The sequence below is a fragment of the Oryzias melastigma genome, linkage group LG7 (assembly GCF_002922805.2).
Source record: "Oryzias melastigma strain HK-1 linkage group LG7, ASM292280v2, whole genome shotgun sequence".
Taxonomy (NCBI): domain Eukaryota; kingdom Metazoa; phylum Chordata; class Actinopteri; order Beloniformes; family Adrianichthyidae; genus Oryzias; species Oryzias melastigma.
Genome location: NC_050518.1, coordinates 25,578,490 through 25,606,148, shown reverse-complemented (window position 1 = coordinate 25,606,148; position 27,659 = coordinate 25,578,490). Strand labels below are relative to the sequence as shown.

Here is a 27,659-nt window from a genome sequence, read left to right as displayed (position 1 = left end):
TTTGGCCTTTTTGCAACCCAGTGGTACTTCCTATATGGAACACGGAAGGAGGGGGGTTTGCTCTGTCCAGTTATTCTTATATACAGTCAATGGTTGAAATGCCTTTGTAGGTCATCGTTTACATTAAGACAAACCAACAGAGACACTTGCTGTCATTTTAAAGTATTTTTAAAAGAGTTATTGATCCCAGAAGTCTTAATCTGTGATCATCTATCTTTAGCTTGACTGAATTGTTTTTGTTGTTTTCCTGTTTAAACTGCTGCCGTTTTCTGCTGCGTTTTACGGCAATCAAATTTTGTGATCTGTTCATAACGTGATGACTTCTAGTAGAGTATTTATCTGGAATAATAAGATTTAATTATAAAGTGCTGATCATAATAAGAACAATTGAAATATCCAATATTAATCGAGGAACAAAGTCTGATTTCGATCAACTCATCAACCACGTGATCGGGCCCGTTTTCCGATCACGTGGTTGGATCAGGACATCCCTACTTACAGACAAATAGATCCATGCGCATCTCTGTTTTCCTCGTCTGAATGGTACAACTGCCATTTTTGTTGCAACGATAATGTTATGTTGGGTTGTGAGGGCTGTAAGCTTGTGGGAGGGAGTGTCATTCTGTCTAAAAATGCCATAATCATATTTAAAAGACCACTGGGAACGCTTTGAAAATAAATCAGAAGATGATCGGAGTGGGATTTTAAGGAGTTTGTTCCTTTTTGAGGAGAAAAATACATAAAAGTCTAAACAATGCAGTCATCCATCACAAATGAGGGGAGCAGAGCTGAAAACGTCCAAAGAGCAGAAACAAAGCAGAGTTCCTCTTTGTTCACTCTGTCAGGCAGATGTGCTTCCTCCTGACCAAACAGGTGACAGGTGAGTCCTCATCTGCTTGAAGACCTGATTCTGTTGTTTGGTTTCATGGACACCTGGAAGCAAAGCAACATGTTTAAAGGAGACTGCATGACGATGGTCTGCAGGAAATGACAGGAAACGCATGAAACGGATGTTTAAAACACCAATTCTCAAAAAACAAATAAAATCATTCAAATAAAAAAATAAAACATCATTAAACAAAAGCAATCTTATAATAAATAAAAGAAAAAGAAAAGCAACAACAGAAAAAAGCAATTAATATAAAAACTGACAAAGCTGTTTTCAAACTGTGCACTGGTCCGGACCGAGTCCTGAATCCTACGTTTGGCTTCACTAGACGTTCCTGTTAGAGACCAAAGCATGTAAACGGTACTATGTTACTAAAGATCTCTTCAGTCAATGGCCAGGAATTACGAGTGCAGGGCAAAGTGACTATTGAGAATAACGTATATGTCATCTTTACATTTTTATTGTTCTTGTTGATTTTACTGCTTTCTATGTCAGCATAGTCGGGGAACCACAGATGAAAAATAGCCTTTAGCTAATTCTGGTTTTTTTACAACCATCTTGTTTTATCATGGGGGTTGCTTTTAAATTGCATGGTCCCCTTTTAAATAAAAAAATACAAAAGGTAATAGAAGTCGGACTCTTTGCAATCCTCATCAGGATAGTTCCAACCATTGATCTTCTGATGGTCGCTCATCGTCTCCATCTTTTGTTGGCCAACCTGGATCTGCAGGAACACCTCGCTCCATCATCCGTCAGAGGTCCCTGTGAAAATGATGGACAGACAGAGGAACATCCTGGCACTGAAACACCTCAGCATTTGGCAGCAGCAGCTTCTCAGTTCACTGAGCTGAAGCATCTCCGGACACCAGAACCTCTGAGTGTTTTCAGGCTGGAGCGACCCATTTCTTTCAGAAAAACTAAGCATTTGATTAAAGTTCAATTAAAGCATCAGCATATCTGATCCTGGCGCCTTTGAAATCCAAAGGATGGCTTCACTATGATCCCAAGGAGGCCAAATTAAGATGTGACTTTGAAGAAGAGGAAGAAGATGGGAGGCATGAAATTGATGCAGCTGCACAAAAAAACCTGATGAGTTGCCGTCTTCTCTGCTGTCATTCTAATTAGTTTGATGAAGGCTTCATTTTGGATCTTCTCTACAGACTCCAAGCAGACAGAGACGATGTTCTGGTGCAGCTTTTCTTGAGTCTCTTGATTCTGAGTCGGTGCTGCTCAAGTCATCATGGTTACGCACAAACAGGAGTCACAGATACCGACCAGCGTGGTGGGAGGTCCGGGTTCTGGCAGCAGAGGTCGCCGTGACCTCTAAAGAGGATGTTACTGTGTCACCTCTTTTCTTCTGAAGCTCAGCTTCAGGGAAGCAGGATTGTCTATCTGAAGGGACAGCTCCACTGTTTGTGTTTCTTCAGCTGGAATTTCTCTCTGACTTTGACCGTTTCCTTCCTCTGCAGGTCCGGCTCAGTCTCTGCTCTGGATCACCTGATCTCAGTCAGCTTCCCTGAAGTTGTGGACTACTGTGGGCAGAAAGCCGAAGTTCTAGATCCCAAAGAACCTCTGCTCTTCAATCCTCAGCGAGAAGATGCCGACTTTTTACAGGACAACCTGCTGGTCTTCCAGTTTCTGGCGTTCACCAGGTGAGGTCTGCAGACACAGAGAGTTTTCTCAAGTCGCTGCAGCCCACAGTCTGAGACCTCTGCAGATGTTGCCACTTTCAGTAACTTCCTTTTGGCCTCATATTTTGCTGGAGAACTAAATCCTTCAGTATGAAGGTTAAAGATGAGCATCCTTAGCTCCTCCTTCTGCTCCTTTGCTGTCATCAGTAACTGAGCGGTTCCTCGTCCCGTCACAGCGATGGAGAAGCCAAATGTGTCAATGAATAAATAATCTGCATACAAAGTTAACACAGCCTTTTGTTGCCGCTCTCGTCAGATTAATGAGGTTCCTCATTGATGTGTCATAGATTAAACTTTCATTTGGGCTCCCCCATAGACGATCAGATGACAGCTGCATGTTTTATCAGAAGCCGAGATGAAGGCGTCATCCACAAAGAACGCAACATCCATCAGGAAATACACAGATCCTACACAACACTGAAAAGAAATTAGAAATGTGAAGCTCCCCGAGGGCACCCTGGATCCTGCAGACTGTGCTTCTATGTGTGGGGGAGGGGCTTCCTAGTGGTTAGGACCCCCCCCCCACACACACACACACACATGCGGCTATGATTTTCGAGAGCCTCTGTTTGCTGGTCTTTTTTGGTTTCTAAGGTTCAGGTTCACAGTTTGACTCGGAACGTCTCTGCTTCCTTTTTAAACCTTCACCTGTTCCTTTAAGGAGGACCAGTGTTTGTTCTTGATTGAAAAACAGATGTCTCTCATCAACTATCCTGTTTTTACTTGGTTTGGCCCTAAACCAATCTGACGGAGTCGAAACCTCATCGTCACACGGTGAGGTTAACGAGGCTAGTCCTCCTGTTCAAAAACTATTTCTGTATTTCATCATCAAATCACTTTTCTTGCTTTAAACTTTGGATTTCCTCCTGGTGAACCCATAGAACAGTGCTTTACTCAGCATGAGGGTTCCAGATTCTACCATAAAAGTTTACTCTCGTTTTCTAGCATTGGGGGGTTGCATGGGGGTCAGTGGTTTCTCTGTGTGTGTTCAGACTGGACACATGTGGTCTGCTTAAAGTAAACCAGAGATCATTTCCCCCAATAATCCAGAACAAGTTTCAGTCTGAATACGCACAAACGAATCCTGGTCCTGGACCGGAACCGCTCTCTGACCCGTCTTTGAGGTGGTCTCGGTTCGTTTCCAATTTGACTGAACTGCGGTTCGCTCTGAGATTCCTCAGTCTGAATACAATCCGCTCTGAATAATGGAACCAAACGACCACCGTAGTCAGTAGTCACGTGATGTACTGCAATGTGTGAGCTGTGGACAAATGTAAAGCATTGATTGTCATGTCATCAAAAAGGAAGCAACTGGTCCAACTGATTACTTATTAGAGTGTTAATTTTAACACAGCTAAAAACACTTCTTACTGGATTTTCTGTGGCTCATTATATGGCAGTTAACTGTCATGGTATCTCCTAAAAGTTCCAAAAGAATTATCTTCAAAACATTCAATAACACCACAACCATAAGACACAGCAACTCATTAAAATGCAGGCTCATTAAAACAACTTTTAAAGTGACTCGCATTGCTTCTCACCGTTTTCCCGACGATCTATCTGTCTCAAACACTTCTTAGTGTACCTAGTAGCCGTAGCGCCCTCAACAGCCGCCGTGCGGCAGGTCTCTGTACCAAAGCAGCAGTAAAAGTGTTGAATCTGGTCTTCATACAGACCATCAGAATCCATCAGCCAAATACAAAGTTTGTATAGGTGAACATCCTGGCAAAGATTTGCAAAGTAGAACCTCCATCCTCCTCTTTCTGTTTTGACCCAGAAATCTCCAGTAGAAGTCAGTCTGAATAACGACCAAATGCAATTTTCAGGACTCAATCCAGAACAAATATGTGGATTTGATCCGAACCATTAGACTCTCCCAGTCTGAATCCCCCCTCAGTGAAAGGGTTCCTGGTTCGAATCCCGACTGAATCCTTTCTATGGGATGTTTTTATACAGAACATCTGCAGCAGATGCTGATTCTGGCCACCCGAGCAACATCTACGTCACCTTCCAGTTCTACCGCTTTCCTCCAGCCGCCTCCCAACAGCTCAGGCTTGTCAGCAGTGATGGCTCCGAGGGTCTTCCCCAGGTCCTCGCCACTGTCAACAAGGACGGCACTGTTAACGCCGGTAAGTCTGACCAGAGGAAGACCCTCTGGACTTGGTTAAACCTTAGTCTGAACAGGAATGAAAGGTAACCTGTATGACAGGTGACCTACAGGAAATATGAAGGTCATAGACACTCAATAAACCGTAGGGAGAAAGTGTTCATGTTTTCTACAGGTGTGCTGCGGGCAACAGGTTGTAGTGAACACTGCAACACCACAAACGGGTCAGTAAGGGGGGAAGTAGTTAGAAATGAGGACATGAGGCAATCAGTGTAGTTTGTGTGAACATCCTACGTGTGTGTGGCATTTGTGCACGATCAGTATGAGCCAGTATTCTCACCTCACCAGACCCTCCAGGATTTCGCTGCTGATATTTATGATTGTTATGGCCTAAAACGCCTGATTTTGCAGGAGCTTTTGTAAAAAGTTAGTTATTTTTCCCCATTTTTTTTTACCGAAAAGCATATCAAAAATGTAAATTATTAAATTAACTTGACATGACATGTGCACCAGGAAAATACTTCAGCATCATATACGATGTTGTTGTGCTGTCATTTAACATAAATACAACTGTGAAACATAAAATGAACTTTTGGTCCTCCCTGTTCACAATAATATAAATATTTGTGCATTGATTTAAACATACTTTAGAATAAAACAACATTTTGCAGGGAAAATTTATAAACTCAAAAAAAAAAAAGAAAAAAGCCAGCATAAGCTGATTTCTTTAGATCTTCATGTTCTCCACAGAATATTTCTCTTCATCTGTTTCAAAAGCATCACTGGTGAGTTCCTGGTAGATGAAGATCAAGGCTTTGAGGAGCTGATCTGGTTTCTTCTGTCAGTAATGATCTGCTCTGTTTTAGAAAGGGTTCTTTAAAGCTTCACTGTAAATCTCTGGAAAATGGAAATGTTATGTTTAAAGTAGGGCTGTCAGATTTGTCGCGTTAAAAACGCGTTAATCTGACATGTGCTTGACGCCGACAATTTTTTTGACGCATTAATCACAGATTTTCTCATACGTGCCTTTCCATACCGCGCGGGCGTCCCCCCTTTAACTCACTGGCTGCTGTCACTAGATCACGGACGGGTCTCCAACCTCCGAGCTGCTAGCTAAAACCGGCCCGGCGCTAGGACCTGGAGAGCTCCTGCACCCTAACCCGGCTCCGGTTCGCGTCCAGTACCACGTCAATAACGGATATGGTGAGAGGCGAGGCCTCGTTTGCCAGAAAGCTGCCATAGTCGGTGCTCTGCAGGTGGAGCTTCAGGTCTTCCAGAGTCTCACACTGGACGAGATTAAGGTAGTCCGCCTGGGACAGAATTCCCGCCTTAAAACCTCGGACTAGACCCTCCAGGTATCCGTTGTCCACATTGAAATACAGCTCGGAGCTGACATCCTTAAACAGACTTCAGGCAGAATGATGGTTCAGGATGATGCAGGAGCTTCTGTGTGTCTCACGTCTAGCATTATCCACTGAAGCCTCTTCACTCTCTAGACTTTCAGAGAGAGCAGGTTTTACCCAGGAAACTGCATTTCTCTGCAGATGGAGAAGTCTTCTCAAACAGAGGTGCTTTTTCAGATGGAAACAGTTTCACAGACAGTGACAAAAAACTGGGGAAAAATTATCACCTTTTATCTGGTTTTACATCATAAAAAAACACAGAAATTGTTTGGATAATTTATTTTTGGAGGTGAACCAAGAAGGCAGGAGATGATCTGAAGAACATCAAAGAAGATGCAGCTCAAAATAATCCAAAGGGCTTTGCTTGGAATAAAAATAAAAGAGGATTAAGTCAGCTGCTGCATGAAGCTGGAACAGAACCACAGACGTACAATGGACACAAAACCTTGAAACACGTGTTCGATTGATATTTTAAAATGCCTCCATACCCCAAACCCTTTCTGAAGTCTCCATGCTCCTCGTTCAGCTTCTCCTGGCCTGCAGCTCCAGTTTAAAGTGGACAATGGTTTCCTCAGACCTGGCGAGAAGCGGCGCTTCCTTCATTACCTGGCTTTTCACACCCTGCACTTGGACATCTGGGATGGAGACTCTCTGCTCCTTATAGGTTCCACTGGCATCCAGCTCAAGGTAAACACAGTAAGGGCGATAATAGAAATACACATTACAGAGAGTAAATATAAATGAAATTACATAACTGTTACAGTGTTCGACATATAGTGGAAATGGTATAATATTCACACATGCACAAGTGGATTGATTAGCTGTTACAAGTCAAAGTGCAACACCCCAACCCACATTAGCATACCAACATTAGCATTCGCATTCCCACATTACCATACTGACCTTAACATACTGACATTAGTATTATCAAACCAACTTTAGCATACTGACATTAGCATTAGCAAACCAACATTAGAATTAGTATTCCAACACTACCATACTGACCTTGGAATACTGGTATTAGTATTTACATTCCAACATTACTCTAGTGACATTAGCATTTGTAAACCAACATTTCCATACTGACATTAGCAAACCAACATTAGAATTAGTATTCCAACATTACCATACTGACCTTGGAATACTGATATTAGGATTTACATTCCAACATTATTCTAGTGATATTAGCATTACCAAACCAACATTACCATTAGCATTCCAACATTACCATACTGACATTATCATTAGCATACTGACATTAGCATTAGCATACTGACATTAGTATTATCATACCAACATTTGCATAGTGACATTAGCTTTAACCTACTGACATTAATATTAGCATACTGACAATAGCATGCTGACACTAGCATTAGCATACTGACATTAGCATTACCAAACCAACATTACCATTAGCATTCCAACATTACCATACTGACACTAGCATTAGCATACTGACATTAGTATTATCAAAACAACATTACCATTAGCATTCCAACAGTACCATACTGACATTAGCATTAGCATACTGACATTAGTATTATCAAACCAACTTTAGCATACTGACATTAGCAAACCAACATTAGAATTAGTATTCCAACATTACCATACTGACCTTGGAATACTGGTATTAGTATTTACATTCCAACATTACTCTAGTGACATTAGCATTTGTAAGCCAACATTTCCATACTGACATTAGCAAACCAACATTACCATTAGCATTCCAACATTACCATACTGACACTAGCATTAGCATACTGACATTAGCATTACCAAACCAACATTACCATTAGCATTCCAACATTACCATACTGACATTAGCATTAGCATACTGACATTAGTATTATCATACCAACATTTCCATAGTGACATTAGCTTTAACCTACTGACATTAATATTAGCATACTGACAATAGCATGCTGACACTAGCATTAGCATACTGACATTAACATTAGCATGCTGACATTAGCATTGACATTCTAGCATTAGCATGCTGACATTAGTGTTTCTTACACCTGTTCATTTGTGCTGCAGATGTCTTACTTTGTAAAGCTGGAATGTTTTTCCCTCCAGTACCTGCTGCGTCAGGGAAAACCTGCAGTTCAGGCTCTTCATGAGCTGGAAGTACTGACCACCGATTATGCTGGGAAGGACACCCCCCTGCTGAGCACAGATCCAGGTCACCGTTCTGCCTTCGTCCCTGCAGCTGTTTGTACCGTTGTCAAAGGCCGCCTCTACGTGCGCACGGGCAACATCGGCAAGTACAGAAAAGATGCTGAGTTCACCGGGAATTGTAAATTTACAGGAGTGCTGTAAAACGCAAGGCTGGCATAAAAAATGTTGTAAACAAAGTATGTTTCTAGAAATATAAACAAGGTGTCTTTTTATTAATTTACGAAATTGAAAGGGAGCAAAAAAAAAAGAGAGAAAATTTCAAATCAAACCAATATTTGTCATTTTTACTTTTAGCTTTCAAACCAGCATCAACACCTACAGGTTTACCTGCTCAAAGTCTGAGATTTTCTAGGACACTCTTCAGGTGTTTGATCAACCGATTCTACAAAACAGGTGCAGGGGATGATCAAAGTCCCTCTCAAACTGAAACAGAAACAGCTTCAATCTGTGTGAGGAATGTCCAGACTCTGCTGCTAAGTGAGGCGGAGAAAGACAGCTTTGGAAGAAGAAGCACGAAGAAACATTCAGTGTAGCAGATGATGCGGTAGACCAAGGAAAGGTAGTGCAGTAGATGACAGACTCATCAGACTTTGTAACCCTCCTGCTGTCTCGAAGGATCTGACCAGAAGCCTCCTACAAGGCCTGACCGCCAAAGTTAGTCATTTTAGACCAGGGGTCACCAACACGTCGGGCGCCGGGTCGCCCGCAAGCACCACATAAGTCGCCCGCAGGTCTCTTCTAAAAGTAGCACAACTCACTTGTGAGCTGCTCGAAAATTTAATTTTATTGTGATGCAAATTTTTTTAAATCACACCTGCCTTTATAAATAATTAAAAATTAAAACATCTTAAAAATAGATGTTCATTATTTCTGAAGCCAAAAACGGCCTATCCCACTTTTTCTTTTTTAAATCGTTTTCTCCTTAACGAGATAATCAATAGTCGCGTTTCCATTAACTCTGAAATTTCGCAAATTGGAATTTCGATAATAAATTCTCCTAATGGAAACACCACAATTTCTAAAAAAAAAACGGGCATTTTTCGAAAAAAAAAGTTTTTGCGCTAAGAAGAGGTGGTTTCGGGGCGTATGGAAATAGACATTTTTCACAAAACTGTAATGGAAACACTTTTTTCGAAATAAATGCGCTTCTCTGTATGAAGTGTCTGATCTGAGCGCTGCACAGCCGGCGCACCGAGAGGTCCTGCAGCGTCACAGCGCTTTATAAATTGCGGGTCATACAGAATCGCGCAGCAGCTCCTCCTCCGTTCATCATCACTTCATCTGCAGACGCACTTTTGCAGCTTGAAGCGCGAGCGCCGTGACAGAAACTTGAATTTATGCTGTGGTGTTTTCAGACAGAAAAAAGGTCCAGGTGCTTATTTGTTAGAATGTTTTTTCTTTTAAAGTGTTAGTAATGGGCTGGGACAAATCTAAAATGCGTATCCAGATATATTCCATATGTTCTAATGTATCAAAAATAACATAATTACCGTTGACAAACGCAGGTTTTTGTAAAATTTGACAAAATCAACGACAAATCACACTCGCATTTCGCCCTGCTTCAGAAACGGCTCGATTTGGGTCACGTGACGCGTTGACGTCATGTGAGTGAGACAGCGCCAGCAGCAGAATGCAGGCGGACCCAGGGTGTCTGCAGATACATGTATGTGTGTGCGCTGCGGCAAAGTTGAATTCTATAAACATCGGTGTTATGGTCCGACGGAGTATTGGGGCCACCCAAAAAAAAAAAAAAATTAAAATTATGATTTTTAAAGTCGTAAATTTACGAGATTTACAATCGAAATGAGCCTATTGTGAATGAACACTGTGAGCAGAACCAGACCGACTAAACTGTGAAAAGCTTCTGATTTCAACAGGTAAACTGAATGTTTAAAACATTGCACATGTTTGGAAGTTTCTTTGTTTGATTTGCAGTTTATTAATCATTGATGGTGGCTTGCAGGATCTCTGCAGATCCGTTGATGAAACCATCGACACTCGCAGCGGTCCACCAGTCATTTCTTCCTCCGTGAAAGATCAGATCTCATTCATTTCTGTGTGATGCTTTCATCTGAAGAGGAATCGTTTTCGGAATTTTCAGTGTACTTAGCTAACGTGACAGACTGTTGTCATCCCCTGTTGTTGTTGTGTGTTGAAACGGGACGATTCATGTGGAGAACGGGGCGTACGGAGCACTGTTTACGTTCTCCTTTTTTTTCTGCGCACGTCAGAGACATGCAGTAAGGTGGTGAAAGAGCTTCTGGGTATGTGAATAAAGTGAATAAATAAGTGAATAAATAAATAATAATAAAGTGGCGGACGGTCCTGCAAACATGTCTCTAAGCTCTTTATTTTGCATATGAAACTCTGCATTACCGACCCGGATAGTCAGCGTCATTGATGATTTGATTTAGAGTCGCCAAAAGGTTCAGAATTTCTTTGTTTTTAAAACCAATCTGTAAATAAGCCAGCCCGTCCTTCTAACTGAGGAACATCGTCGTTTTCATCGGCATTCTCAGCGTCACTGTCAGTGTCATTGCCAAATAGTGAGCTCCTACTTTCCGCGCTGCCGGCTCAAATTGATAGGGCTTTACAGTCCTCAAACCACAAACACCCGGCGCCTCTGAATCAGCGTCACTTTCAGAACAAATGTTTCCACAATCTGAGTCTGAAGACAGAATTGTGGACCTTGAAATATCACCGCTATCACTAGCTCCGACACGCAAAGGAGAAGCCATCTTGCTATGTTGACCCCTTTGACGTCACACGCACCACGTGACCAAAACGGAGCTTTTCCCCGGAAGAGGAAATTTGAATATGGATTGGCCGCAAAAATGCCGTTTTATTTTAATATTTCTTGCTCAAAACACACCAAAATATTTGGAAATAGTATATATAAGGCGAAATACAGTTAACACTAAAAAAGACCCACAACCCCATTACCACTGAACAGGCTTCTCACTCTTCTGAGTCGAGCTGCGCTGCACGCGCGCCTCAGACAGAGCTGTGACGTCACCCAAATGCTCCTTTTAGTGAACCAAATAGAAAAAAATAAATAATAAATTGTTCTCGTTCATCGCCATGTTTTTAATGACTTATCCCGTAAGTTGATTTGTGCTTTATCGCAAAATTATAATTTAATGGAAACGGTGTCATTTCGAAACTGTTTTTTTTTTTTTTAATTCCTAGAATTTCCATAAAATTTTGCGCAAATATATAATGGAAACGCAGCTAATAACAAAGAATGAGGCGCCCCCTTCTCCCTTTCCCACATGGAGACACAGAGAGATAATTTGTTATCTTTAACGGAAACACAGTTTACAAAAAAAACTCGCATTTTTCGAAAAAAAGTTTTGCGCGTATAGAGGAGGTGGTTTTGGGGGCGTATTGAAATGGATGGACATTTTTCTCAAAACTGTAATGGAAATGGACTTTTATCTGATTAAATGCGCTTCTGAAGTGTCTGTCTGAGTACAGCACAGCACGAGACCCCACAGCGTCACAGCTGATCGTGCATCTCCTCTGTAAAATCAATAACCAAGATTTCCTCATCGCTTCATCTGTAGCTGACCATCTGCAGCCAGAATACGAGCAGAAGTTTCATTTGAAGTTCATCTTGAGTGTAGTGACAAACTTCAATGGATCTAGTCGTGTTCTTTCTTTTAAATTCCACTGAACAGACTTCTCACTTGCATCTGAGACTGTCAATGGACTCGCTGCGCGAGCCAGCGCGGCACGCACGCACCATACTGCTGTGACGTCACTTAAATGCTCCTTTTTAGTGAATCAAATAAAAAACCACACACATCGGCGTGTTTTTAATGACTTATTGCGTGAGTTGGTTTGTGTTTTATCGCATTATTATGAAACTGTGTCATTGCGACAGTATTTTTTCTAAATTCCTAGAATTTGGTTAAAGTTTCATGTGTAATGGAAACAGAACCCAGAGCTGCTGAGTGTTTCTGCATGGTGCGTTCACTGAGCCCCGGATATCGGCAGTAAAACGAAGCAGTTTATCAGAGAAAACATAGAACACCGGCACTGATCCGGATATAATCGATTAATTAAGTAGTGTCGATGTTTTCTCTGAAAAACCGATCTGTTTTGCTGCGGATTGTATAAAAATGACAAAGTTTGTTGCGGACTGAGTTGGGCCGAGTGGCTGTTTGGGTTCGCTTATGTCCAGAGCTCAGTGAATGCACCATGCGCAGATTCTTGTCTGCTGTGGGATCTGTCAATCAACCTGTTCAGAGGTTTAAGGAAAATAAAGGGACGGGTGCATTAGACTGAATTAAAGCGTTCGAGGAGCGTAGATCCACCAATAATAGTTATAATTAATTAATAATGATTGATTAATTATTAATTAATAATAGTTATAATTTTGTTAAAAACATTGCATTTGGTCATTACCTCAAAATGTGACAAGATCTGTTGAAATTAATAAAGTTCTGAATATTGATATGTGTTTCCTAGCTTGTTGTCATTATTGATAATTATGCTAAGAAATCAGTTTCTTCACATAGAGAAGTATCATTATTCATTATTAATAATGTAGAACTAAAGGCAAACTAAGCAAATTTATTATTTCAAACTGGTAGCCCTTCGTATGATTCAGTACCCATGAAGTAGCCCGCAGTTTCAAAAAGGTTGGTGACCCCTGTTTTAGACCGATAATTAATTTAGCCAAAGTGTATTTTTTACTACATTCTACAGCAGGGGTCTCAAACTCGCGGCCCGCGGGCCATCTGCGGCCCACAGGATGATAATTTGCGGCCCGCGTCTTCATATGAAAGATTACTGTTAGTGTGGCCCGCAAGGTTGATATGAATGACAGTTCCTGTGTGCAGAGCTGAATGAACCAATCACAGTGAGGTATATGACTCTGGAGGCGGGACATCGGCGGGCTGTCCAGTACCTCCTCACTCATTCCTTCCTCCAATCAGCTGGGCGGAGGAGGAGCCACGAAGCACCAAACGCGATTCGCGTGACAAATTCTCGTGCCCCGCGGAGTTAATTTGCTGCTCGCGGCTCGTCAAAAAAAAAAAAGGTGTTTCTGAGCTAGCAGCTCCGTCTGTGGATGTCTCTCTCAGAATGAATGGGAGACAGATATGATGTCGAGGAATACGTTATTCGACGTTCCGGTTGTTCCTATTGAATCAGAGCTCCTCAAGCTTCGAGCCGCAAACCTGTAGCCCGCCCCGCACGGCGATCCGCTGCTCCCGCCTGTCAAACGTGATCCTGAGCTTGGCTCGCACCTGCGTGCGCATGTCTGCGAATTTTAGGGTTCACACACCGGCTCTGTCGGCGCGCATTCCAGTCCATGTAAACGCGCTAGAAGTCCGATATTCTGCTACGAGCGTTTGCACAGAACCACCATAGAAAGCAGCCTCCGAATGTGCACTGATGCAGCCGGCGCGCGAGCACTCCTCACCTCCAATGAATGGAAGACACATAGATCAGATTTATTTATTGTGAGGAGTTCAACAAAAATCTACAAAAAATAAAATCCTTCAAAGATTTTCTCGTTACCGGGGCTTCTCTCTCACTCTGAAGGAGGATCTGTTAATACAGATATTTGAAACTGAATAAAAATAATTAGTTTTCTCTAGTCAGTCAGTCAATATGTGGTTTCTTCAGTAATATGTATCTGTTGTTTGGTCTTTATTATTATTTCATTTATTACTGATTTATGGAAGTTTTTTAGTTTTTAGTATGAATTTTTTTTAACCCCTGGATTTTTTATGCTGATTTTTTTAACCTCTGAATTTTTATTCTGAATTTTCTTAACCTCTGAATTTTATCCTAAATTTTTTTAACCTCTGAATTTTTATTCTGACTTTTTATTCTGAATTTTCTTAACCTCTGAATTTTTATTGTGAATTTTTATCCTAAATTTTTATTCAGAATTTTTATTCTGAATTTTTATCAGAATTTTTTAACCTCTGAATTTTTATTGTGAATTTTTTTTCAACCCTTGCTTTTTAAACAGCAAAATTTTATGGTCCCAAAAATATTTTCTATCTTAAAAAAATCAGTGTTTTTAATTTCGAGACTTAAAATTTCGATGGGTCAGAAATTCAACATAAAAAAAATTCAGTCTGATGGAACTAAAAAACTTCCATACTGATTTGCCTGCTTTTTAATTCATTATTTAATATATTTATTTATTTAATTCATTATTTTGTATTAGAAATAAAGATATTTGAGAACATTTGAATGTTTTAACAGCGATTTTCTTGTGAAAATCCTGATGCGGCCCGGCCTCACACAGACTCCGCCTCCAGTAGCCCCCGGCTAAATTGAGCTTGAGACCCCTGTTCTACAGTAATGATAAAGATTGTGAAAAAGCTATCTCAGATGTCACAAATGTTCATACTTGAAGTTTTGGGAACAGATGGCAAATATTTGAGGATTCAGAGCTCGTTACAGCCCATGGGGCCACAGTGAGAGCAGTCTCTGAGGAGGCCTCCAGACTTTCTGAACTTCTCTACTTTTTTCTGTTTGCTGAACAAAGACAGATAACCAGAACGTAACCATTAAGACGTCTTGAACGATGATCCTTCCAAACATTTCTTTAGCGATGCCGTTGTGTCAGCTGATCCCTCACACCTGTCTGAGGAAGGTAGCGGGCGCTGGCGTGTCAATGTGAGTCGGGGCTCAGGTAACAATCAGACGTCTTGGCTGACAGTCAAACTCACCCTCAGAAGGCAAATCTTCTCCTCTTCTCTCTTCTTGGGCACTTCAACCTTTTTCTCACCTTCGACTGGTTGTGATTGGTTTATTTTTAGCAGCGTCGCCCCCTCTGTGGGTTTGTTCTCCGGGATCGTCTCAGTGAGTCAGCACTGTTCTCTAGCGAGCCGTACGGGAGCCTGGATTTGATGGGGATGACACACCGGCATGGATGCTTATCAAATCACTTACACATGCTGTGGCGCATTCACTCATGCATGCTCATAAACATGCACACGCATGCAGATGGACCTGTGCGACCGAGCATGCAAAGGTTATGGAACCAGACATGGCTGAAAGCGGCAAGCGGTCCAAAGAAGCCCCGATTCTCACAGAAAACTGAGATCTTTAGGTCTGGACCATTGACACAAATGGAGATGGAGTAAACAAGGCTGTGACGTCACAGATAGAAAATGCCTTACGTCGGGTTCCAACAAAATTAAGTCAAGTCAGTTGCCACTCTTCAACGGAACTCGACTGATTTCTCCATTTTAGGACCAGACTACGTTAGTAAGCAGTGATTGGTCTGAGAATCTGTCAATCAAACGCTTCGAATGTTTGAGGTGGGACCAGCTCGTATTGAGGCATCTGATCGGCTAGTTTATAGTATGGATATATGCGATTAAGAAAATATATAATGAATACAAAATAGGTTTAAGAAGAACATGTTAAAATGAGAGCAAGAATGATTATTCTGACAAACAGAATGACTGATAACAGCTGTTTATTTTTCAATAGAAGTCTATGAGATTTTGGCTTTCTGGGACCAGCGGATACTTCCTGTTTGGAACATGAGGGGGGAGGGAATGATCAGTCCAGTTCTCTCTATGTACTGTCTATGGTCTAGAGACACCCCTCCCCCAACTTTAAATTCACTGCTACTGTTGCTAACCCGCCCTTCTTTCCATCTCCACTGTCTACATCTATACCCAAACTCAGAGCAGCTGCCGCCACGAACACGTCTGGCTGAAGGATCCACGACCAAAAGCGTCACCTGCAGACGCGCTCAGACGACTGGTCCGATAGTTTCTCTGTTTTTGTCTGAATTCTGCAGCTTCACTGATCAGAATCAGGTCTATTCAAAGGAAAGAGAAATGACAGAAAGTCATTTCCAGATGGACTCTTGGGGGGGGGCATCTTTAATCTGCAGCTCTGTAAAAGGGGGGGCAGTTATGTTCACACGGCCTGTCACGGTGCAGCAGGGCTTTATGAAGTGGTAATCCTGGAGGCGTCTTTGGCTGCTGATTGATTACCTCATCAATAAAACAGCTGTAAAAATAAGAGCCGACAGTTTGAATTCGGGAAAGGACGGGTTTGGGGGTGTTGGGTGAGGGGGTGGGGGGCAGTCAAACGTTCACGTTTGTACTTCAGGAGAAGAAAGGACTTCCTGCCGTTCTGGTTCGTGACCTTCAGGTTGGATTTGTTTTTTTTTCAACCACAGTGGCTGTAAGGATCTCACCTGAACATTGTTTACACAAATTCTGTTGGTACAAAATTGATGCTCAGTCTAAGGTCCCAATCCGAATTCTTCCCTTCTCCCTTTCCCTCCTTTTGAAGGGGCAGTTTAAGTTTAAGTGTGTCCAGGAAATTTATTTTTTAAATCCGACCCTCCAAACGAAGGGATATAAAGTCCACTGTCGTGAGGCTAAACTGCGTCGTGATAAGAAGCTCTTTTCTTCACTCGGGTGCGCTCTGAAGCGCAGACGTCTACATTTAAATGTAAGCATGTTTTTTTGTTGTAGCATGACTTTTTAAAGTTCTAAAACCGTTGTTGTTATGTGTATTCAAGCGCTGGAAGCTCCGCCCTAATGCTAGCAGACCAGCGATTATTGATGATATCATCAAACGAAACTGACGTCTGAAATATGAGACAATATTTTTTTCATAACTCTCCGTTTGGAGGGATAAAGGAAGAGGAAGGGAAGAATTCGGATTGGTGACGCTGAGGTGTGTCCTGTGGTGGGCAGGTGAACCCTGCTTCCCCGACAGTGGAGGGCTCCAGGGACCTGTGACCCTGACCTCAGAGTGGATGGAAATGCTCAGAGTTCACTTCCTGATGTTGTAGTGCAGATGTTTGTGGAGGAGCCTGCAGAGTTCAGTCACATGTTGGTGGAGAACCTCTCAGGTACCCTGCCCTTCCTGTTTGACCTTCTCCAGCCAGATGTCCTCATCTGCTCCACAGTGTTAGATGTGGAAAGATGAGGAGTACTAGACCCCTGAGCTGACCCAGTTCTGCACCAACAGACCCGGCTGCTGTGTGATTCAGAGCTTCTCCTACCTGTGACTCCTTCAGGTCCTGAATCCTTTTAGGTTGTAATAGAAACAGCATATTGCAGTGAGGCGGAAGAGGCCCTGAAGCTCTAGCAGCTGAACCAAAGAGGCGTGTCCAGCATCCGCTGAGGGTTCATCACCATGAAAAACCAAGTCCAGAGATTGAGTTCACCGGACTGGTCCCGTTCTGAAGGAACTGTGTCTGCAGAGATGCTTGTCCTCTAGAGCGTGACTTCAAACTTCCACATTAAGCTTAAACTTTGTGCTTCAGCCCGTTTGTTTGTTTATTTAATGGGTGAAACATGAAAAATGACATAAAACTGAGCTTTTCTAAAATCTTTAACAGCAGTTTCTGCTGTCAGCCTCTGGATGGCAGCTTTTTGAATGCTGGTTTTTCCTGCTTCATGCATCCTTTAATGTTCACTTTAAGCACAAACAACACGGTGCATGTCTACAACCTCCTCCAGACCTGCTGCTCCTCTGCAGCTGGATGAGCTGAAGGAGAACAGAGACGACGACGTTCAGACAGTGAAATCCACTGGACTATAGTTCTGCTATAGGTGACTAGAGGGGTGTGCATACATAATGGGTGACTGTGTGAAGTCCTTGCTGCAGGCACATGAATGCCTCACTACATTAGCCTTGCTTGCAGCCTTGAGGTGAGGCAGAATCTGCTCATTGCAGAAGGTCAGTGGCCTGGAACGAGGAGGCAGAAGGAATCGAATGTTGCAGACGGCGTTGGAAACCCCTCAGCGCTTGCTCTCATTTGCTATGGAGATCTGTAAATCAGAGCTTTGATGTGGCCTTAACCTCCAGAGCTGCCGGCGGAGCAGAGAGGGTGGGCAGGTGGGATGAGGCCGAGCTGGGTTATTGTCATGCAACAACCAGAGACAGTCCATAAAATTGATGGAGTTCACCCTCCTGGAACTTTGCTCACCATTACTCTTCTCCACAGCGAGGATGTGGAGCTGCAGATGTTTTTCTGTCTGCAGTACAGACCCAGAGAAGCTGCTTTTCTCTGGAGAGGCTCAGCAGCGCCACCTGCATCATCACCACAGTCAGCAGCCTGAGCAGTTCTTATGAGAGCAACTTCTGATGATGCCTCTGTGGTTTCTCATTTTGTAGGCCCATTTTTCTTTGATCGCTCAGTTTATCAAGATGCTCAGAGTGAAGCTGCCGGAGGAGATCTGATGCTGACGAACTCACTTACTCAACAGCAAACATGAAACATTCTCAGGGGTGTTTGGGAAATAAAAGTATCAAATGTATTCAGTGGAGTGGTGCGGCCAGAAATGGTGATGGATGATAGAGGGAGGCACCGGGACGGCAGACGCATCTCCGTATAATCTGCAGAACCACTCTGTGTCTGTTTGTATGGCTCCGCCACACGACCATCACTCATTTAGCTGCACCCATTATCAATTTGTTGATGAGGGACTCAGCTTTTCAAACTTCTCAAAGCCAACAGATGATTCTCATCTTAACCTTTTGTAAAGTTTCCTTTTGCTGCCTCATCAGGGGAGGACAAGCCCCTCCATGGGATACATCCCCAGCCACTTCAGTTATTGTCCGGTGGTGTACCACCGGACAATAACTGAAGTGGCTGATATCAAGAAGTCCTACCAATGGCTAGAGAGGGCTGGTCTGCAGGACAGCACAGAAGCTCTGATCCTGGCAGCACAGGAACAAGCCCCGAACACCAGAGCAATAGAGGCTCAGATCTACCACACCAGACAAGACCCAAGGTGTAGGCTGGGCAAAGAGGAAACAATCCAGCACAGAACTGCAGGGTAGAAGATGCTGCACAAAAATCACTCAACTTGGTGACTGTTTGCCCTGACGCTGCACAGGTAGCATTTCTACCAAAACCTCTCAGCAGGATCAGTCCAGGAGTCTGAGCTTTGGTTTGCTTTCAGGTCATGTGCAGAAACATGTAACTCTAAGTCAGGACACCTTTCAGGCAAAGAGTCAGATAAATGTGAGGCCTTCGTGTTGTTATGCATGTTCCACACTAACGTGTGTCTCTTTCAGGAAGTGGAACAGATGATGGCAGGCAGACTGCAGTGGACCACAGGCCGTCTGCTTCTCACGTCATCACGCCGTGCAGAGACAACTGCTCCTTCAAAGGAGGACGTCTGGGTCTCCAGCCCAGCGGTCAGCACCTTCATCCTCTCACGTCTGTCTGTTTGAATCCCTCTTTATTCAAAAACATTGGGCAAACAGTGGTTTCATCAACTAAAAGTTCAGTATAAACCCCGTGGCTCAGTTTCAACCCATAAGCAGTAGAGATTCTAGGTCAACTGAACTCCTCCTCCTGCTGTCTTGATATTCTACCCAAAAGCTTTTTCAAAAAAGTTTCAAAGATCCTGGAACCAGTCCTGCTCCAGATTGTGAAGTTGTCTTTAATATCTGGTGTTTTTTCAGAACCACTGAAAACAGCTGTAATCAAACCTCTCCTAAAAAACGACAAAACACAAATGAAAAACTACAGACTGATATCAAACCTGCCATTTTTAAGATCTTTGAAAAAGCTGTTTTCCATCAGCTAAATGAATTCTTGCTAAAAAAACAACTGCTATGATGTCTTCCAGTCCGACTTCAGACAGAATCACAGCACTGAAATGGACACAATGAATTAGTGACAAAGCCGTTCTTTCTCTAAAACCAGCTGTTACGTTCCCAACCGAGGGGAAGGGAGAAAAAGGTGTAACATATAAATAAGAAACCCAGACTGGAGCACTGTGGTAGTGTGCAGCTTTTAATTTGCTGTTAGCTGCCAAATTAACATAAATAGAATTTCAACAAAAGAAAACAAGTAGGTTAAATCTAAACAGAACAGGAACACAAATTCTCTCCACGTGAGTGTCAGAGACTGAGACCCAATAGGTCTGTTATGTATGTCTAAAACACAAACTTTCACCAAAGTCTCTTTTAACAATGAGCTCCACCACCAAAGTCCACAGAAGAAGAGGACAGGAGCAGAATGTTTGAGTTCACACCATGGGCAAGCTGACCACCAGAAAGGGTGTTACAAAAGCTGCCGCCTCTGCTTGGGGAAGTCAGCTCTTTTAAGCAGGTGTGGATCCTCAGTCATTGGTCCTCAGCTGATGGCATGATGAGGTCCAGGTGTAGATGGGCGGGTCCACACTCTGCAGAGCTGCAGCTCTCAGCTCAGACACCTACAGAAAGAAAACTCACAAGCACGCCAACTCATTCACCCCAAACATCCAAACTCAAGCACACAAACCATACAAACTATACATAAAGAGTGCCGGATACACCAGGGCCGTAACACCAGCTCAATGGGATTAAATGAAACACTTTGGTTTTAACTAACCTAAAGTGAAACTTTCAACAGTAAACTCTTGAATTCACCAACTAAAAACAAAGAGAAAATCTGAAAATAATAAACAGCTTTAAAGAAATGAATCCAGGGACTTGGTGTGTTGTGGTTCCATTTGCTGGACTCGCTGGTTGGAAGCAGACATGCTGCTGCATAACTGCAGCTTCATGACCGCATAGAGTTGCATGTGCGTCTGTTTCAGGGAGGAACACGATGGAACCGGACAGGCTGGACTGCCACGCGGCATCTGGAGGAGGAGCTGCCTCTGCTGCGCCGGAGGACAGCGAGGCCCGCAGACAGCTGGACTGCACAACGGCGGTGCGGCGACGGGAAGAAGCAGCACAAATGAAGGTGAGGGGGAACTGAGACGAGTCTCATTGTTGTGAGGCCTCCACCCGGTTTTCAGACGGCAGAGGAACGCTTCCTTGACGTCTGAAGCAGCTGCAGCTCCTCCACCAGTCTCCGTCTGTCTGTCTGCTGCCTCTCATGTGTGAGACTGGAAGCTTCCAGCTGCTCTGAAGTCTTTGTTTGATGCGGCTTCATGTTCAGCCGTTCACATCAAGCCTGCGTCAGATTCATTTGATCATCGTCATCTATAGAAACTCTGCCCCTGCATCGAGAATCCTAGTTAGCTGTTCTGACACCTGCAGCTCACCCGTACTAGAGGAGCTGGTGGCAGACAAGATGATGGCTGAAAATCATTAGCTGGAAATGGAAATTCCACAAGATTTCAGAGTATTCGCTTATATTAGAACTTTTTTTAGTTTTCAGAATTAGCTTAAAATGTGTCAAACGAAGGTAGACACTTTAGTAAAGGATATTAAGAAAAGTGTTCAGATTTGTAAAACTGGTAAGACTTACATCGGAGCTTTAGCTCCAGATCTGTGTTTACGTTTGACCACAGTCAGCTTCAACCTGTAGGCCAGATCTCAAACTGAATTTAACTTGGGGCCACTGAAGGCAGGATGGGGCCGAGGCTGGGCCGCAGCTTCCTCCCTATAGTTTAGCCACATTTGGTTCGAGGCAGGAAGCATCTGAGACCCTCCGTAGGAAGATGAGTGTCAGTAAGTCTGGACCTGGGCATGGACTTATTGAAGTTCAAGGTGGAGAATAGCTTTTCCCACAAGCATGTGTTCTCAATTTTAAAGCAGTGTCGAATATTTTTTTTTAAGTTTGTGCTTTAAATTGCCAAATCAGTAAGGGAGAAACCAAATTCAATAATTGTTTTTTTCATTCTGTCTTTCATATTACTTTTTGCATATTTTAACACTGGTATTAAGTTGGGCCTATTTTAGAGTAGAGAATGTTTTCATGGGAGGTAATAGGTTAATGCAGGACAGGCACAGAGACACAGAAACACAGAGAAAGCGGCTGTCATACAGACTCAGCCCCAGGAGTGAGGTAGACACCCACAGTAACGGGAACATATTTGAATAACCTCAAACCCAGATATAAAGATGTGATTCCTGATGTTTTTGTAAATCTCTTCACAATAAATTCAGCTGATCTCTCAACATCATCCATGTCTTCCATACATTGTAATTGAAATATACACAGACACTGCTCCATGTAGCGCTCCAGCTAAAAACATTAGCTGGTAGCTCCTCCCACATGCAGCTGCAGCGTCAAGCTCAGGAATATTACAGCCGGCAGGGAGCGTTTTCGCCACACAGCGAAAGAGGGTTGGGCCACACAAATTTGTCGCCCTGCTTTACACAATCAGTGTGAATCAGCTCTGTTGTGGAGAAAAGCAGCTTTTTTCACAAAAACAATCAACATGGAGCTCTTTTATCGTTATGACAGTCTTTCCAGATCATTCCACATTCCAACTCATTTCACATGATGGATGTGATGTTTTTTGTTGTGCTGTCATGCGATTAATAATTGTGACTTGTAATTAATAAATCTATTTTTAATCTAACCTAATAACTGCAGAGAAAAGCCTCATTTTGAGGAACTTTAAATTAGACTTATGAAACTGGTGCAGTAAAAGATGAAAATATAACTAAAAAAGTGGTTTTATGAAGTTTTTGTTATCATAACAGACTTCCAACACTTTGACACCAGCAAGGGGGATTTTTTAAGCAAACAAAAACAAGAAGAAAACATGTGGTCCACGTTGCTTTAGTTTAACACCAAAAAACAGTAGGAAGACTTTTCTGAACGATCCAAACACATAATGACAGCAAACTCCTTATTACAGTTTTTACTGAATGCTAAAACACATTTTCTGAAACATTAAACCAATTTAACCAAACACCAAACACAATTCTCAAAATATAGGCTAAATATTCAAAATATTTAACTCATAAGTCAAAAGCTCACTTTGAGGTCAAAATTAAGACTCTGTTGTCAAAACGTACACACACACAGCAAACACAACACACTACACACCAAAGCATCAAACACAGTTTTCAAAATGTAAGTTAAATGTACAAAATTCTTGACTTTTCAGTGAAAATCTCACTGTAACGTCATAATGAAGACTCTGTCGTCAAAACTAGCAAACATGAAACAATCACAACACACTACACAACAAAACAGTTGACACTAGTCACAAAATGGTTTATAAAGAATTGTGCCCCTCCCCATAAAATTAGAGAAAAATGGTATTCAGGTTTTTATCTTGTGTTACTTATTTCATTTTCAGCAACAAGATCGTCTATGTTATTTTCTTGTGGAACTTCTATGATTGATACAGATCACAGTAACAACTTGAACCTGCTGTTGGGGGTTGACCTTTTGACCTGCTCCCCTCGTGGTCATTAAATGAACCATCATTGGTCAATAACTATGACCTAGATCTTATCAGAAACCTTGTTCTTTATCTGGGTCCAGATCTTGGTGCCTGTTTGGGTCTTTCTCTGTTATTCATCTTTAAAAAGCTGATCAGTTGCTGCAGAACTGTCTTTATATTCAGTGCAGTTGATTAGCAACAAGTGTTTTCAGTTTTGACCAGTTGTGTGTTAATGGTGATCATTGTGTTGGAACAGAGTTTGAGTTTGACTCTTTGTGTTAAGTTTTTGCCTATGGTGTGTTGTGAATGCCAACTGTGTTTTAAAGGTGAGAATGTGTCATGTGTTCTTCAAAGAGTGGATTAGAGTTTTGCAAATTGTGTGTTAACTGCAAATTGTGTTTTAGGTTTTGACCAAAGAGTGATGTTTTTGAGAAAAGAGTTAAAGCAGTTGATCAGATGGTTTGGAGACTGGCACTTAGTGTTTTAGCAATTTGGAAAAACTGTAATACCATAATACATACGATGACATACTTTATTCCTCAGTTTATCACAACAGCAAGACATTAGAAAAGACAAGTAATTGGAGGGTCAGGATGCCTTTGGGGGGCATTGACAGCTGGAATGGGTCCTAGTGACCCCTGTCAGAGTGAAGCAGATGAGGGGGTGTTTCTCAGGTACACCTGGTCACAGGGGAAACTTTCTGTTCTCTGAGAGTAAGACCTCTGATGTATCTGAAGTAAACGTTTCCTGAAAGTGACTGAAATGATTGTTGGTTGGTAGGATCTGCCCCAGGAAGTTCCGCCCACTGGAGAGCGTCATTCAGTCCAACTGATCGCAGAGCCCCGCAAAGAAGAGCTGATCTCCGCCATGCTGAGGGAGAACATCACCACCCTGCACCTCCTGTACGCCAGCCTGGGATCTGCAGAGTTCATGGAGTTTGTCCTGAAAAACCCTTTTGACCTTCCTCAGACTGTCAGCATTCACAGTGATGACCCAGAGCTCAGGTACGGTTCTGACTCGGATGTGCTGGTTAAGGATCAGAGTTCTGTTACCAACGTCCTGGTGATGCCTTTGTCCCTCATTATTTTTGTCCAGAGGAAAGTCCTAAAGTTAAAAAAAAGCTTTACCAAGAAAAATTCTGGATGAAAATGATGTTATGTATTTAAATGTGGAAAATATTTCTGATTGGACCCAACATCTGACGATCGTTCTGTTTTCAAACCTTCTGATGAGCCCCGCCCCCTCTGCCGGCAGCATTTCAGCCTCAGTAGTTAAATCCTAAATGTTCCCTAGAAGATGAAGGAACCAGAACTCACAGATCCTGAAAAGCCAGAACACACTTATAAATCCTCATGTGTCTGAAGTAGAAACCCAAAGGAGTTCATACCGACAACAGAACAGGTGGATGTCCCAAAGAAGAGAGAAAAACCCCTTCCTGAAGAGTTGACGAAGTTGTCTGGACTCTGGACGGCGCTATGCTGCCTTCCTCACAGCTGACCAGAACAAAACTCTGTTTATATGCAGGAAATGAAACACAAGATAAATCTTGAAATAAAGGATAGAAAATGTTACATTTCTTGTCAAATTTGATGGAAACGCCAACCTTTACTTTTCCATTTAACACTAAAAAAACAATTGAAATAGATTTTTAAAAAGTCTCTACATCAGGGTCCTTAAACTTTTTCTTGAGGACATATAACTGTTTTCTTCTCTGATTGTGGGTCGGGGTCGGTCTGTAGGCCAACAGAGGAGGTGTGAAAATTGCAGGGCGTGTCTAAACGTAAACATTTACAGTTTTGCAGGAAGCTACATGTGATCAGAATCCTTTTTGGGATATTCACAGAAAAGGTCACAAAATAAATAAATAATCATTTTAATGAAAAAGACAAAACACTCATTGTTTTTGTCAAAGAAGAAGTCAGGAAAAACTAATGCTCAAATAATTTAAAACAAATAAACTCAAAACAACCTGATGGAGATGAAGCAGATGGAGAGTCTGACAGCCATGTTTAGTGTAAACACCCGTAAAGATGGGTATTTTTAGATGTCGGTTTAGTGAGTGAGGGCTGGTTCAGCTCTTCTGACTGAACGCAGCAGATCTTTGGACTCCACATGAACTGGAAGGACAGATCTTTGGTGCTCCTTATCATCAGCACTAACACGCGTCCTTGACACAGATGCAAATAAAACGGGAAACATCACGATAATCCGTACACAGCAGCCATTATGTCTGATGTTTCCTGCATCGCCCTTGTTGGTGTCCCTGCCTGCTTCTTTCAGTTTGCGTAGCTGCTAATCCGCCTCTTGGAGTCTTTTGTTTTGGATTCTGCTCAGGCCTGAGCTTTGGATTAACAGATATCACACGATCAACAAAGAGCGTTCTGCACCGTGGATGCATTATTACAGCATTAGCGCTGCTGCTACCGGGCCTTTTCTAAGTGAGAGTGACGCGTCGCCGTATCCGTCCTTTCAGTCTCCTGCGTTATTTATCCTGCGATGAGGTGAAGGGGTGTCTGTCGCTTTCACCCCGCATGAGGATCTTTGTGTTTCAGGAGTAAAACAAGGGCACCTTCACTTAATGGATTAAATAGCTGTGATGCCTTTCGTCTTAGAAAGGATTTAAATATTTGTTACTTCTCTGTAGTAGATTCCCTGTGAGGATCTTTAAAAACAGGCGTTGGTGTAAAGAAGAGATGTATCGCTTCAAACTAAGGAGAATTCACACTCAGAAAACACAGATAATCGCAGCATTTTCTCTTCTGACGACATCCAGCAGCTCGAATCAAACCTTTCTTTGGTCAGAACTGCACATGGTGACACATTTGGAACAACTACAGAAGATAACAAAGTCAGCTAACTAACATCAGCGTATTCTGACTGTACTGAATCTGCTGTGGTCATGAGGACATTATGAGAGTCTGATTAAGTTCGTATTGATCAGACTCCAAGCTACAGCAAAAACATATGCTTCAGTAGATGAAACATTTTGGTCTGATGTTTAATCTCAGTCTGCTTTTGGGTTTATTGCTAACATTGACCCTGGCGGTGTATAACCCAACATTTAAGAAGAAAAGTAAAATGCATAATTGATGCATTATGTTTTATGGAGTTAAAATTGCCCTTGGCAGTAACTACTGTACCTGGCTACGAGCCAGCCAGGGTGCACTGCAGCTCCAAACGGATCATTTTGGGAGAATATCTGAAGGTCTCCTCTAGGATTATACATCATAAAAATCTTTGAGCTCTGAAGGTTTGGAGAAAAACACCTTAAAAAATGAATCACAAGCATAAAAAAAAACAAAAAAAAAACAAATACAGATCAATGCTTTTCACATGATACACTGTAAACCCTGACTTGAGCTGTAATAACAATTTTGAGTAATCATTCATTATATTTTTTAGTTTGGTATCATTACTTGAATAAATCTGTTGTTTGAAACGTTAAAGACGAGTTTTAAGAGTTACTAAATATATAGAGATCACTTCCGCTCTTAAGTTCCTGCAGGAGTGGGCGGAGCTTATATCTGGTTTGCCATTTTGTGAATGTCGAAAATAAAGAAAAACAAGGAGGATTTTCCCCAGAGAGCCAGCTACACATTAAGAGAAGTCAAGAATTAAAATACAAATTTGTTTCAGCTCTAATTCTGCCCTTTGTTAAATACCACAACTTGTTGCTTCTCCGTACAATTTTTTGCATTTGCATCAGAGTTTGCATTAAGCTGAGCTTCTCATCATAAAATTGTATATTCATTGCTTATAAAAGTTGCTTTTCAGTCCCCTTTTTTCCCAAAGTTTGAAAGCACTGGTTGTTAGCCAAAAAGGGGCAATAAGTAAGCATTGCTTTTTGTTTTTCTTAATGTTCAAAATTTACACATTCTTTCTCCTTTGGGATTTTAGGCAAATGTTGATGTAGTGACCAAACCATTCCTAACTATTGTCCATCACCACAGTTGTTGTTCGGAAATCATTTCCGCTTTCATAGGACTTTTCCTTTACTCTGTTCTAAAAAGTTTTGTACAGATTTTGCTATGTATTTAAACAGTCAGAGCTCATAAGGCCAATAAAAGTTGAGAAGTAGATAGTTAATCAAATGATCAAAATAAAGGATTTTTATTTCTAACTGAATAGTTTAGTTATTTAAGTACAGAGCTGGCATGCAGGAAACCAGGGTTCAATTCCCAATTGAGAAATTCTACTTTTTGAAAACTTAATGTACCTATGGTTATTAGGGCTGGGAATCACTGGGTATCTCACGATACGATACGATACGCGATACATGGCTCACGATATCGATAATATCGCGATACTGCG

The 27,659-nt window shown here is 42.1% G+C and overlaps 1 protein-coding gene across 4 annotated transcripts in view; it reads left to right on the top strand.

Moving 5' to 3' along the window:
• Positions 1 to 27,659, top strand: part of nphp4 (nephronophthisis 4) — a 139,716-nt gene that overhangs the window by 88,591 nt on the left and 23,466 nt on the right. For 3 of the 4 annotated variants that reach the window (XM_036212921.1, XM_036212919.1, XM_036212920.1), the window contains 7 exons: positions 2,359 to 2,541; positions 4,537 to 4,709; positions 6,617 to 6,786; positions 8,167 to 8,350; positions 19,300 to 19,422; positions 20,814 to 20,962; positions 24,129 to 24,352. In XM_036212921.1, the coding sequence (XP_036068814.1) occupies positions 2,359 to 2,541; positions 4,537 to 4,709; positions 6,617 to 6,786; positions 8,167 to 8,350; positions 19,300 to 19,422; positions 20,814 to 20,962; positions 24,129 to 24,352 (1,206 nt within the window). The remainder of the gene's footprint in view (positions 1 to 2,358; positions 2,542 to 4,536; positions 4,710 to 6,616; positions 6,787 to 8,166; positions 8,351 to 19,299; positions 19,423 to 20,813; positions 20,963 to 24,128; positions 24,353 to 27,659) is intronic. The other variant, XM_024293476.2, reaches the window with a different exon arrangement.